The sequence below is a fragment of the Theropithecus gelada genome, chromosome 8, assembly GCF_003255815.1.
Source record: "Theropithecus gelada isolate Dixy chromosome 8, Tgel_1.0, whole genome shotgun sequence".
Lineage (NCBI taxonomy): Eukaryota > Metazoa > Chordata > Mammalia > Primates > Cercopithecidae > Theropithecus > Theropithecus gelada.
This window is the reverse complement of record NC_037676.1, coordinates 69233871-69248824: the sequence shown is the minus strand read 5'-3', so window position 1 is coordinate 69248824 and position 14954 is coordinate 69233871. Positions and strand designations below refer to the sequence as shown.

The following is a 14954-nucleotide window of genomic DNA, read 5'->3' as shown; positions in this document are numbered from 1 at the left end:
GCTTTCCGCCTGTGAATCCAGGGATCTAGTTGCTTTATTCCTCATTACATAGAATTTACTGGGAAAATATGTACTTTTTCATTCAGCAATAGAAGTCCCTTCAATGGTGCGATCACAGCTCACTGCAGCCTCAACCTCCTGGGCTCACGAGATCCTCCCGTCTCAGCCTTCGGGGGTAGCTGGGACTACAGACATGAGCCACCGCACCGAGCCCCTTTTTGAATCAATGGAATTTTGGTGTGCTTCTTTCTAAAGTGTAAATCTAATTACAGTTATTGGGTGGGAATTGAGATGAAAGCCTAAGTGCCATTCTGACTCACTAATGTACTTAATTTGTGGACCAGTACATCCAAATAGTGCCACCAGGACTGCTGACGACTTGGTTACAGTAGTTCCAACTTAGAAATCTACTGGAAAGTATTAAATGATGGTGCACATACAAGAGCGCGGTTTCTTTAGTGGCATTTTAAATTTGATATTCCGATTGACCCCAAAGAATATAAGAAAATATCCTGCTCTTGGCTTGAGCCCGAAAGTTGGAGGCTGAGGTGAGCCGAGATGGCACCACTGCACTCCAGCCTGGGCGACAGAGACCCTGTCTCAAACACAAAAACAGAAAATGTCCTACTCTGCGAATTGCAGGCATTGTTTCGAGTGTGTTCTAATTACGTTGTTGGAAAGTACTCAGATTTCACCTAGGAAGGCGACGGGTCCAGGACCTGCAGAAACCGCTGCGGATTGGGGCGGCCGGGGGCCCATGGCTTTCTGGGGCGACTCTGAACAGGCCTTGGGGCGCAGTGCCCGCTTTCTAAAGAAGCCTGGGATCGGTCCTGCCTCGCTGCAAGTCACGCTTCCCGTGGGTCCACAAGAGCAAAACCAGAAAAGAATGTTTCGTCCAAATAATTAAAGAGCGGTGGCCCCGCGCGGGCAGCGGAGACAGTCAGCAAGGTCCGCGTCCCCGGGGAGAAGCGCCCACGATCCAAGGGCTGCCTGCTCTGGGAATTTCTTAAAGAATTACGGACAGCGGGAGCATTCGGGGTCTGGTAGGAAGTGCAGTGTATCTCCCAGCTTTAGGGTAACTAGGACAGTATGAATCTTTTACCTTGTGGTAGAATAAACGGCTAGCGCCTCGATGTGGCGCGCTCGACTTTTCCTCACAGAGCTTAAAAGTCACCCTCAACCAAACGGCAACGCTCCCGCCTCAGCTGGAAGCGCCCTGGAATCAGACTGGACCCGAAGAGGTAGGACCTCGGCAGCGCGAGGTTAACCACAGGCCTCACCCGCGGCCTCCAGCCCTGCCCCACCGCAGCCGGCAGCCGACACCCCAGACTTTCCACACGCCGCCCTCAGCGAGGCGCCTCGGGAAAAGCAGCGTGAGGCGCTGAACCGAGGGGCGGGGCCAGGAGGACGCCCCGCCCCCTGAGCCCGACTCACCGGGCGGTTTGATTAATGACCCTCTACGCCGCTTCAGCCCCTGGTGTAGCCCCTTGGGTGGGCCAGGCCCTCCGCCCGACCTGTCGTAGCCGGCCGGAGCCGCGGGGCGCCCGCATAAAAGTCACGGCCAGCGTGAGTTGGAAGCAGCCGTCGATTTGGGCTTCGGCCGGACGAGGATGGAGTGACCAGTGCGGCCCTGGCCACACAGGCCCTGCTCGACGCCCCTCGCCCGCCGCACGGCAGAGCGGAGCTCCACTCAGCTGCTCCAGGAAAGGTGAGGGGCCCGTCAGACGCGTACTGTGCGGCTCCTGGGCTTGGAACGGTGGCGGGTGACTACTCCGAGGTGAGGCTAAAGGTCCCCCACTCCTCGGGCAGAAATCCCCCCTGGCGTGAAAGGCCGAGGGCGGCTGGTGAGCCGTGGTTTTCCGCGGCGTCGGCGAGGGGGAGCCGCGCCACCTCTCGTGCGCCCGGGTTGGATAAAGTCGCCGAATCGCGAACGACTGCCGATCCTAAACTGAGCTTCCGAGATCTTTCTTCCCGGGTAGAGTAGACCTTTCGCTTAATTTGCCCCTGAAAAGCAAAGCCGGCACCGCGCCTCTCTTCATCCTTCTAGGAAGCCCAAGAACTCCGGAGCCCCGCAACTCGCCTCAGACGTCGGGAGGCAAAACGCGCCCCAGGCAAAACGAGCTCGCTTTAGATCGCCCTCAGCCCCGCTGGGCTGCTAGTGGGCGCACGGGGAGAACCAGGGGGCTGTGCCTCTAGGGTTAAGCCCGACCACCCCCCGGCCTCACCGCACCTTCGGTCCTTTGCAGGGCGTGCGGCGCGGTAAGCTGCCATGGAGCGCGACCGCCCCGCGGGCAGCCCTCTCAGCGTCAGCGCCGAGCCCGCGCCCCTGGCCGCCGCCATCCGCGACTCGAGTACCGGGCTGACCGGGCCGGGGCAGGCGGGCCCCGGGGGCGGTGCGCGTTCCGGGAGCGGGCGGCCGGCGGCGGCGAATGCAGCGCGGGAGCGCAGCCGGGTGCAGACCCTGCGGCACGCCTTCCTGGAGCTGCAGCGCACGCTGCCGTCCGTGCCGCCCGACACCAAGCTGTCCAAGTTGGACGTGCTGCTGCTGGCCACCACCTACATCGCGCACCTCACCCGCAGCCTGCAGGACGACGCCGAGGCGGCGGCGGACCCCGGGTTGGGCTCCCTGCGCGGCGATGGCTACCTGCACCCGGTCAAGGTAAGCGGGCGGGGGCGCACCGCGGGGCTGGGGCCGAGACCAGGACACCTTGATCCGCCCTGCCAGTCACTGTCTTGGGTAGATGCTCTCATTCCTTTTCGGGTGAGGCGGGAAGCCGACCGGGAGAACGACCTCGGCCTGCGAGGGTACTGGTGGCAAGGTCCCCGCCGCGAGAGGCTGCTCCTTCGCCGTTCGCAGGTGGCGAGTGAGGCGTTTAAAGCCGGGGTGGCTTGAGTAAGAGTCTCGCAGGCCCCTTACAGGATGCCTCTGAAGGATTTGTGTACCTTCCAAGGTGAGAAATGGGGGCTTGGTTGCACATCCTGATAATGTTTAATATCTGAGTTGTATGTATGACCCTCGGAGAGTTTTTAAGCATCTTTTATTTATATAATTATGCTTTCATTGATTTTTATGGGATATTTGAAAGATTTCACTGGAGTAATGGCCCTAAGTGATTCTAGGAAAACACTGTTGAAATTTTTTGGTAAAACTAGTAAGAACAAATGAGACCGTTCTGCATCTCTGTGTAGTAAAATTTCAGTCCGTTTAAATAAAGGTTAAATATCATATACTTGACAGCTACCAAAAGTATTAGAAAAAACTACAGTGTTTTTAAATACGTTCGCAATAGATTGGCATGTGTGTTGAGTGAATTGATTACTAAATTCAAAGTCTGTAATGTACAAAATTAGACAAGAGAATCCATTTTGCATAATTTCTTTACATATAGGTAAAATTTTCACTTAACATGGTATATATGATTATGCTTTGTTACCTATTACAGTAGTCGGTTTTTGCATCATCCTCTTCTTCTAGATTTGATTGTTTTGAAACCTTACACTAATCTTTCTGTTCCAAATGAATCATCTCATTATTTGCCAAACCTAAATTTTCAGAGTTTTGGCTTCACCACCCTGAAATATTTGGCCACACGCGTGCACACGCACACACACACAAATGCAAAGTTAATACTTAAGACTTAGCTTTAAGTATATCAGTGTTCAATAAATTATTCAGTATGGTAAAGCACACCCTCTGATATTAACTGAACTAACCATTCTGTGGTAAGGTTTAACAAAATTTACTTTGCAAATATAATCATAATGATAGACAAATCATTTCAATATGAAATATGAAGACATGAAATATCATTATTTATAATTATGATATACCTTATCTCATTTGTAAGTTTATAATCTCAGCAGAAAAGTCATTATTAAGGGGTTCTGTATTACCATGTTCATTAGATTACTATTCGAATATACCATTAATATTAGATTTCTTTTGATTTGACATTTGCCATATACTCAAGGAAGTTTATTTTAACATTAAGTAGATTGTAATACAAAGAGCATCCGTTAAATACTTTATGGGAGACATAATTCAGAATGAGAAGTCAAGATGCTTTTCATCTTATTTTTTCTTGGAATGCTTTTTTTGAATGAATAATGTTAGAAGCGTCATTTCCATGTAACAATAAGCATAGCAAGTGTCTTTTTGCACCTGATTCATGTACCAAATGTTTTTATAATCATAACTTTTTATTTGTAAATATTGATTGTTTTAATTGAATATTTTAAAAGACAACTCTAGAGATAATGATACAAAGCCAAAGATTTTTTTTAATGAAATTAATGTTGCTTGAACAAGTGACTAAAATCAAGCGTGTTTTAAAATCAAACATGTATTGAATTCTTACTGTGTGCAAAGCACTATTTTAGGGGAGTGAACACAATAAGACTCAGTCCCTTTCCTATATGAACATATTATTGAGACAACGACAAAGAAACAACAGTACTGGAAGGGCGAATGTTACGTTTTCCATAAAAGAACTATAATTATGTGCTACGGAAGTTCAGAGGAAAGAGATGTTATGTACATAATTGAAACCGCCTGTTAACTGTTAACACATTAGTTTACAGACACTACCAAAATGTTTAAACATTGTCTACCTTTGATTAATGTGAAAGAAATTAAAATATCCTATTTGTACTTTTATGGTTAACTAAAGGCTCATTATAAACTATTGTTTAGTAAAAAGTGTTCTAAAATGACTTCATTTTTCTGCCTTACAACATAGTGTTAGTCTTACCCTGATGATCAAAGCTTTTTAACAAATATTTCAAGGTCATTATTTTGAATCACAAGTCCTTATTATCAGTATTGTTAGCACATTACCACTGTTGGGGATTTACTTTAAGAGCATTTCATAGCAAGACTTCCTCTATACTAAGAATTTTAAAAATTAGGTGGCTGTGGTGTGTGCACCTGTAGTCCCAGCTACTGGGGAGGCTTATGCGAGAGGACTGCTTGAGCCCAAGAAATTGTGTCTACATTGCACCACTGCATGCCTGGGCAACTGAGCACGACCCTGTCTCAAAAAAAGAGAACAAACATCTCAAATTAAACTGGAAGTTTAAGAGACTGGGGACCTGGTGCATAGCCTGAAATGGCAGTTTTTAATCCCTGTGGGGTATGAGCAATTTATTTCCATCAGCATCAGCTGCCCAAAAGGCAGTGATCGTCTTAAGAAACAGAAATATATTTCAGATCTCTACATTGGCAGAAAAATACAAATGACTTTATTATCGTGCCCCTTATTTTATAATCATTGTCTATGATAGGTAAACAATAATTGAAAAAAATAGATAACAGGGTTTTGTTATTTTTGAGTCACTTATTTAAACTAAGTGCTTTTTGTTGTTGTTGTTTTTTGAGATGGGGTCTCGTTCTGTCACCCAAGCTGGAGTGCAGTGGTGCAATCTCGGCTCACTGCAACCTCTGCCCCCTGGGTTCAAGTGATTCTTCTGCCTCAGCCTCCCAAGTAGCTGGGATTACAGGCACCCACCACCACGCCCAGCTAATATTTGTATTTTTGGTAGAGATGGGGTTTCACCATGTTGGCGAGGCTGGTCTCGAACCCCTGACCTCAGGTGATCCACCCACCTCGGCCTCCCAAAGTACTGGGATTACAGGCATGAGCCACCACATCCAACTTTTTTTTTTTTTTTGAGATGGACTCTTGCTCTGTCGTCAGGCTGGAGTGTGGTGGTGTGATCTCAACTCACTGCAACCTCCACCTCCAGAGTTGAAGCGATTCCCATGTTGCCCAGGATGGTCCTGGTCTGTTGACCTCGTGATCTGCCTGCCTCAGTCTCCCAAAGTGCTAGGCTTACAGGCATGAGCCACTGCCCTGGCCCGATTTTCCTCTTCTTAAATGGGTATTAGTTCCTCATGACCTAATCTAACTCTTTTTACCTCCCAAAGGCCTTGTCTCTAAATCCTATCACCTTGGAGGTAAGAGCTTCAACATGTGCATTTTGGAGGGACACAAACACTACAGCACTGGGATCTTCAGTATAATGAAAGACTTTAATCTGATATAACAATGCCAGATCTTGATACATCAGATAAACCTCACTCCAGTTTCTAAAACATATTAGTTTGGCTGGGCGTGGTGGCTTACACTGTAATCCCAGCACTTTGGGAGGCTGAGGTGGGCGGATCACTTGAGGTCAGGAGTTCGAGACCATCCTGGCCAACATGGCAAAACCCCATCTCTACTAAAAATACAAAAATTAGCTGGGCATGGTGGCACATGCCTGTAATCCCAACTACTTGGAGGCTAAGGCAGGAGAATCACTTGAACCCTGGAGGCCGAGGTTGCAGTGAGCCAAGATCACGCCACTGCACTCCAGCCTGGGTGACAGAGCAAGACTCCGTCTCAAAAAAAATAAAAATAAAAAACACATTAGTTTATCTTTGTAAAAGATCCCAGGAACAGGACCACTGACAATGATACACCTAGGATGTATAGGAATGCGTATGTATTATTTTTAAAAATTGAGTCCAGGCGTGGTGGATCACACCTATAATCCCAGCACTTTGGGAGGCTGAGGCAGGAGGATCACTTGAGCCCAGTAGTTTAAGACCACCCTCGAACTCAAAGCAACATAGTGAGACTCTGCCTCTGCAAAAACAAATAAATAAACAAACAAAAAAACAAATTTTTAATTAGCCCAGCATGGTGGCAGGCACCTGTAGTCCTAACTCAGGAAGCTGAGGCAGGAAGATTGCATGAGCCCAGCAGGTTTAGGCTGCAGTGAGCCATGATCACACCACTGCCACTCCAGCTTGTGCAGCAGAATGAGACCCTGTCTCATAAATAATAATATAATAAAATAAAAAAATAAAAATTAGGACTTTGGTTGCCACAGAACAAAACTTTCCAGATAGTATCACATGCCCACTTATTCTTTATGGCTATGTTTTACATTTGGAGTCCCAGTTTAGGTGAAAATAACTGTGCTCACAAGTGCAATGAGAGTTTATATTATTCCATCTGAGATCTAACTCTACTTACATTCTTTTAACTCTGTAACAGAATTAATAGTCCATTCTGACTTAATTGTTCTGGGGTGTGACTTGGCCATCAGTATTTATTTAAAGCTCTCTGGGTGAGTCTTATATGCAACTTGGGTTGCGAACCCAGAGCTCTTAATGTTCTTTGGTGTGTTAATAATTGTACCTCTATTTGAGCACTATGAATTATCTGGCAGGCATTTAAAAACATATTATGGTGCTATGTAACTAGCAGTTGGCCTGTGTGTGTTCGCTGATGAAGATAGGTAGCCTGCTTACATAAGGCAGCACTTGCTCCCCGGAGAGTGTGGGACCAGATTGCTGACCTTTAGGAGTTGCTTTTTTTTTTTTTTTTTTTTTTTAAAGTCCATCTCTGTATTAAACAAAAGTAGTATTCTAAGGATCTTAGAACTTAACTGATTATATGACACCTGCCTCCTTCCAAACAGAGTTTTATTCTGAAAGAACTACTCATGTAATATGTTTTTTCATCATTATGTCTGTCTGGCAATAAATTATATTGTTTGAGATGAATTTAGAAAAATCACCATCAGTAATTCAAATGTGATGATTACCAAAAGGTTAGAGCTAGATGATGTCAATACATACAGACATTTAATCAGGATGTTCTCTTAGTATAATACCAAATATTCTAATATTTATGACTTCGAGATACTGTTTTTAGCTAGATAAGATGCATAGATGGGGCTGGGCTTGGTGGCTCACGCCTGTAATCCCAGCACTTTGGGAGGCTGAGGCAGGTGATCTCTTGAGGTCAGGAGTTCAAGACCAGCCTGGCCAATGTGGTAAAACCCCATCTCTGCTAAAAATACAAAAATTAGCCAGGCGTGGTGGTAGGCGCCTATAATCCTAGCTATTCAGGAGGCTGAGGCAGGAGAATCGCTTGAACCCAGGAGACGGAGGTTGCAGTGAACCGAGATCGTGCCACTGCACTCCAGCCTGGGTGACAGAGCGAGACTCCGTCTCAAAAAAAAAAAAAAAAAAAAAAAAGAACATGTATAGATAGTTGACACTTTTCACTGTGGTCCTTTGATACGTGTAGACACATAATACCACGTAGAACTTTTTAAAATATAGTGCTCACTTCAGCCCCACATATACTAAAATTGGGACTTTTAAAAATATTTTTAAAGCCAAGGATCTAGTTTTAGGCTTAATTTTGTTTTAGGTTTAGTTTGAAATTAAAACATTACAGGCAGATATGTTTTTCTACACTTTAACTATATTTATTTTTCATGATTTCTTACAGTTCTTATCCATAAGCACACATATTACTTCTAAAATTTTAATCAAAGTCTGAGTATATTTTTGTTTTTTACTGTGAGCATTAATAAACATTTTTTCATGTTGTTCCTTGTACTTCATACTTACAATTGTTATTAGCTACATAATATTGCATTTGCATTGGGCTGTTTGCAATCTTTAACATTGTAGACCACGTTAATATATGTCACAGATACTAACTTTTGAATTCTTGTTGAAATAATCTTTTTCAGAAATGGCCCATGCGATCAAGATTGTACATCGGTGCTACTGGTCAGTTTCTGAAGCATTCTGTTTCTGGAGAAAAAACAAATAATGACAACACTCCAACAGACTCACAGCCTTAGGCTCTCCCCTGGTGGGGGCTGGTAGAAGTGGTGGCTATTGTTTTTAAATACTATGACATAATTCTATATTTATTATTTGAGACATAACAAAATTTCTGAAAGTTTACATGTGAACCCATAGTTGGATGTTCAGGTTTATCTGTCTAAATGTGGAATGAAATAATCAGTGTTATATAAAACACACAGCTTATCTGTTCAGTATGAGAGTCACTACTATATAGTGCAAGAGAAATTATTAGAAAAAAGAAGTCACTTGAAAGCAAACAATTGTGTATGTAGCTAAAGAGTGCACACATTGCTATAGTGTATCTATTACAAACAGAAAAGTTCACATCTGTTGGTGCAGTCTTCCTAGTTTAGAAAGATAAAATCTGTGTTTATAATATACCAGTATTCCTTTTTTGTGAAAACCATACTGTGCTTAAGTTGGTCTAAGACGCCATTTCAGTTGAAGAAAACTGTTGCAGTAATATGAAGATGCAATAAATTCAATAAGTAGTTATTTTTCCCTCTCAGAAAACTTGTTTGGAGTATTAGAAATGGTTTGCTCAGAGGACAGGGCTTGGCCACCTTCCTAGAGGGTTATTCTGTATCTTACTGTGTTTGCAACTTGTGGAAGGCACTGGGAATCCCTGCAGTCCAGTGTGAACAGAAGACCAGGTGTCAGCGGACAGCAGAGTTCACAATGTAGGTGCATGTCACCACACCTGGCTAATTCTTTTATTTTTTGTAGAGATGGGGTCTCACTGTGTTGCCTAGGCTAGTCTTGAAATCCTGGCTCAAAAAATCCTCCCGCCTCACCTCCCAAAGTGTTGGGATTATAGGCAAGAACCACCATGCCTGGCCCAGTTTTATTGTTTTAATGTGAATATACACATAATGTGACCGAAGCATATCTTTTTTCAAGAAAGATAAATAATAAAAGTTCTCTACATATTAATATGTAGAAAAGTACTTGCATATTTAAATATTTGTAAACATATTTACCTACTCATATAACATGGAAAAATAAAAAGTAAAATGAGATTTGGATTCAGCCATTCACTATTATAAGTTATTGACATAAGAAGTGCTAAAAAGAATCTTTATCCTAAGGAATGAAATCAAAACTTCTTTAAAGTTACCCCAAACTGAATTGTAAACACTAAATTTAACAGCAAGAATTTCAGAAAAATTGTTTTCTTGCTAATAATTCTTAAGATTTATTAGTTTGGCTAGTTTTTAAAGCATTTAACTGGGGAAACAACTATGTGTTGAATAATTAGACTTCTAAGTCATCCTGTTAAATAGTTAGTAGAGCTTTGCCCTTGATGGTATTACTTTTTAATTCTTCTCATCCAGTTACAAGTTGTTTTAATGCCAAAGAAGTGTATTTGTTACAGATTTTCATAACATTTTATTAAATTGCTAGATATGATGATAGGTGTTGGTAGGTTGGAAAATTACAGAGGAGAAATTTCATATTTTCACTCGAAGATTCAAAGGAACATGCTGTTTTAATGCTTTAATGGTGAATGGTCATGATAAGAGGTATTATAAAAATAAAGTACTCATTTAAAAATTAGTCTGTTAAATTTGCATTTCTCTCTTTGGATATTTAACAAACACTGAAGGTACTTTTGAAAATCTTTTTAGATGATAGATGCCTGCTTGGTGTTAGCTGCTTTTTTACCATGCTGTCTTTTTTTTTTTTTTTTTCTGAGACAGAGTCTCACTGTTTCCCAGGCTAGAGTGCAGTGGCACAATCTCCATTCACTGCAACCTCCACCTCTTGGGTTCAAGCGATTCTCGTGCCTCTCAGCCTCCTGAGTAAGTGGGACTACAGGCATGTACCACCATGCCCACCTAACTTTTGTATTTTTAGTAGGAGACAGGGTTTCAACTTGTTGGTCAGGCTGGTCTCGAATTCCTGACCTCAAGTGATCCGCCTGCCTCGGCCTCCCAAAGTGCTGGGATTACAGGCGCAAGCCACAGCGCCCAGCCTCTGTTGTTTTTTTTTTTTTTTTTTTTTTTTTGAGACAGAGTCTTGCTCTGTCGCCCAGGCTGGAGTGCAGTGGCGCGATCTCGGCTCACTGCAAGCTCCGCCTCCCGGGTTCACGCCATTCTCCTGCCTCAGCCTCCCGAGTAGCTGGGACTACAGGCGCCCACAACCGCGCCCGGCTAATTTTTTGTATTTTTAGTAGAGACGGGGTTTCACCGTGGTCTCGATCTCCTGACCTTGTGATCCGCCCGCCTCGGCCTCCCAAAGTGCTGGGATTACAGGCGTGAGCCACCGCGCCCGGCCGCCTCTGTTGTTTTTCGAGATGGAGTCTCATTCTGCTGCCCAGGCTGGAGTGCAGTGGCGAGATCTCAGCTCACTGCAACCTCCACCTCCCAGGTTCAAGCGATTCTCCTGCCTCAGCCTCCCGAGTAGCTGGGATTACAGAGGTGCGCCACCATTCCCAGCTAATTTTTGTATTTTGGGTAGAGATGGGGTTTTGCCATGTGACCCCGGGGGTTCTCAAACTCCTGGCCTCAAGTGATCCACCCACCTCAGCCTCCCAAACAACTGGGATTACAGGCATGAGCCACTGCTGAGGAAATAATCTAATATACACAGAACATCTCTTTACAGTGGCCAACATGATTCACTTAGAAATGAACACATGATTTATATTTGTTATCATGACACGATTAGACAAGTGGCTTGTTGGCTCTGTGTATAATCGTATTGTTATTATTAGCTGGCAGGGAGAAGAAACCACAAATCAAACTGCTTCTGATCTCAATTTATATAGTAGATATTTTGAGAGATGGCTTAATCTAAATGCTCTTTTCTTATTACGTGTGGGTTACTACAAATTATATCAATTGTGTATTTTATTTGAAAAGCTATGAACTTTGACTCCTCTAGCACTAGCAGATTCTGTCTTCACCTGGTGACAAATTAATGATTTTGTTTGTTTTTTGTTTTGTTTTGTTTTTTGAGACAGTCTCGCTGTGTCGCCCAGGCTGGAGTGCAGTGGCGCAATCTCGGCTCACTGCAAGCTCTGCCTCCCAGGCTCACGCCATTCTCCTGCCTCAGCCTCCCAAATAGCTCGGACTGCAGGTGCCTGCCACCACTCCCGGCTGATTTTTTTGTATTTTTAGTAGAGACGGGGTTTTACCATGTTAGCCAGGGTGGTCTCGATCTCCCATCCACCTTGGCCTCCCAAAGTGCTGGGATTACAGGCGTCAGCCACCACGTCCAGTCGAGTTTTTTTAAATCATTGTTGGTGGCCAGGCAAGGTGGCTCATGCCTGTAATCCCAGCACTTTGGGAAGCCAGGGTGGGAGGATCACTTGAGGTCAGAAGTTCAAGACCAGCCTGGGCAACATGGTGAAATCCCTTCCTTCTCTACTAAAAATACAAAAAAATTAGCAGGGCTTGGTGTGTGTGCCTGTAGTACCAGCTACTCAGGAGGCTGAGGTGAGAGGATTGCCTGAGCCTGGGAGATTGAGGCTACAGTGAGCCATGATCATGCCACTGCACTCCAGCCCCTGATGGCTAGAGGATGTGATTGTTACCTAATTTCCCAGATGGTGTAAGACACAGTATAGTATTGCTGTTTTTCTCTGATGCATGCACTTCTGATTTTTTCATTTTGTTTTTGTTATTGTCATTTTAAAAGAACTCAAAAGCTAAGATTGTAAAATTTTAAAAGCACTAGGAAAATACTGTAAAGTTGTGTATCTCAAAGATAATACGTACTTTTGTTATGTAATGCTAGCTGGTGGTCTTATAGGCAGCTGTTGTACTGAAAAATAAATGTTCCTTAAATCCTGTAGATTTGCTGCCTTTAGACTCTGAGCACTGCGCAATGGCACTGCAGCACAGTTGGGAGTGAGGGACATTAAGTATTCTTACCTAACTACATAAATCTGGGAAAGGTTTCCCTTTTTATGTTTATACAAGTCTTAATTTCAACTCATAGGACAAACCAGCTCAGTGAAATATACCTCAATCACTCAAATGCTTTCATTATAAATTATACCTTAGCATTTTAGCTGTCATAAGGTTTTAAATAATAAACTGAAGAATAATCCTATTAAAGATTATGTCAGTAGTCTTTTCTTGTGCATATGAATGTTACTTAATTATCTCATGCATTCCTGCCCTCCCAGGGCCAAGAAATATGTCCTGGGGATGAACTTTAATCACTCATCTCCATTTTTTTTAGCCATTAGAAACTGGGGGCCATTTCAAGCAATGTGATGTCTAAAGAAAAATTTATTGTAACCATTTTTACTTTCAGATAGACTCTGAAATCACTAACTTAAAAATGTTAAATGTGTGCTATTATAAAGTAGCTTAACTCTGGTTTTTTTTGTTTGTTTGTTTTTCTGAGACAGAGTTTCCCTCTGTTGCCCAGGCTGGAGTGTAGTGGTACCATCTCGGCTCATTGCAACCTCCGCCTCCCGGGTTCAAGCGATTCTTTTGCTTCAGCCTCCTGAGTGGCTGGGACTACAGGCACCCGCCACCATGCTCAACTAATTTTTGTGTTTTTAGTAGAGATAGGGGTTCACCATGTTGGCCAGACTGGTCTTGAACTCCTGACCTCAAGTGTTCTGCTCGCCTCAGTCTCCCAAAGTGCTGGAATTATAGGCGTGAACCACTGTGCCTGGCCAAGGTAGCTTAATTGTTTATGTAGATGGATATATGATGTTATGTAGATGGAAAATTTTTAAGGCCAGGTGCAGTGGCTCATGCCTGTAATCCCAGCACTTTGGGAGGCTGAGACAGAAGGATCACTTGAGGCCAAGAGTTCAAGACTAGCCTGGGCAATGTAGCGAGAATCCATCTCTACAAAAAAATTTAAAAATTAGCCGGGCATGGTGGCATGTGCCTGTGGTCCCAGCTACTCGGGAGACTAAGGTAGAAGGATTGCTTGAGCCCAGGAGGTGGAGGCTGCAGTGAGCCATCATTGTGCCACTGCACTCCAGCCTAGGAGAGAGACAGTAAGACCCTGTCTCAGGAGAAAAAAAAAATTTAATTAAGCTGTATTTTTAAAAAGTAGGCATATGCAAGATTGTCCCTACTCTGTGTGTAGAACATCTGTACCACCTTGCGGCCATAAGACCCTGTACCAGAGTCATCTTGAAACATGGGCTACAATCAAGTGAAAATAATAGTATGCAATGGCAGAGGCAGGCAAGTCAAGAGAGGAGGAAAGGTGCGAAGCTATTTTCAGATCCCCCATTTAGAAAGAAGAGGCCAGTTCCACCAGTGTCCAGTCCTGCTATAGGTGTGTGGTTATAGGGACACACAGGAGAGACTGACTCAAAGAGGAGACCTGACTTTGGAACCAAACCAGAACAACAAAAGCTGCCAGTGGTGAGCCACACTCGGTCTGAGAGGTCCAGAGAGCAGCCACACCTGCTGTAATGAAGACTGGGCCCAGGTGGTCTATTTTCCTCTCCAGTCAGCCAGTGCCAGAGACTGGACACTGGACAATGTCTAGGGTGATGGTGGTAGCGGAAGTGGCTTAACAGAAGGCAGAAAACTTGCGGTAAGCAATGACTACTAGTCTCTCCTCTTCCCCTAACCTATGCGAGCCCCACCCAGACTTGTGGCCACTCTAGGGATACACACTTTGTTTACATTAGCACATTCTTTTTCTTTGTTGACAGGAAGTAGAGCTTCTTGCCGGAATGGACAGTATGGTTCAGTGGTGGGAGGTAAGAGCTTATTTTTCAAGATAGAGGTTTAATCAAACTTGAGGAGGGGGAAAAGGGGAGGTAAGAAGGGGTCGAAGAAGAAATAGATCCTACCAAAAGACTTAGTTTCTGCTTCTTAATAGGTGATGAGTTGGGGACTTTTTTTTTTTTTTTTTTGAGAAACAGTTTTACTCTGTCACCCAGGCTGAAGTGCAGTGGCACAATCTGGGTTCACTGCAACCTCTGCCTCCCAGGTTAAAGTGATTCTTCTGCCTCAGCCTCCTGAGTAGTGGGATTACAAGCACACACCACCAAACCTGGCTAATTTTTGTCCTATTAGTAGAGACGGGGTTTCACCATGTTGGCCAGGCTGGTCTCAAACTCCTGACCTCAAGTGATCCACATACCTTGGCCTCCCAAAGTGCTGGGATTACAGGCTGAGTTAGGGACTCTCATGTGAGTAAATATCCTTAGGGCATGCAGCAGTTTAGAGGAAAGAGGAGATAATATATTTTTAATTACTAAACTGATCTGTGGCCCTCAGCATCCCTAACTCATTGACTTAAGGGCCAAAGGCGAAGTCACTGTACGCCTTTGAAAATACAAAAATAGACTGGGTGCAGTGGC

General features: G+C 44.1%; 1 protein-coding gene across 1 annotated transcript; it reads left to right on the top strand.

The window, feature by feature from the left end:
• Nucleotides 1–1461: 1461 nt before the first annotated feature.
• TCF24 (transcription factor 24) lies at nt 1462–10216 on the top strand. The gene is made up of 4 exons (XM_025395179.1): nt 1462–1708; nt 2048–2158; nt 2247–2659; nt 8539–10216. The coding sequence occupies exons 3-4, from the start codon at nt 2270–2272 to the stop codon at nt 8650–8652; spliced, it is 504 nt and encodes a 167-aa protein (XP_025250964.1). The 5' UTR covers nt 1462–1708; nt 2048–2158; nt 2247–2269; the 3' UTR covers nt 8653–10216.
• The last annotated feature ends 4738 nt before the right edge of the window (nt 10217–14954 follow it).

Bases quoted from the DNA above. Each gene is read 5' to 3' on its own strand.
- TCF24 (XM_025395179.1), top strand. From the start codon at position 2,270: ATGGAGCGCGACCGCCCCGCGGGCAGCCCTCTCAGCGTCAGCGCCGAG. The intron at 2,660-8,538 runs GTAAGCGGGCGG...AATCTTTTTCAG, and splicing joins GCTACCTGCACCCGGTCAAG to AAATGGCCCATGCGATCAAG.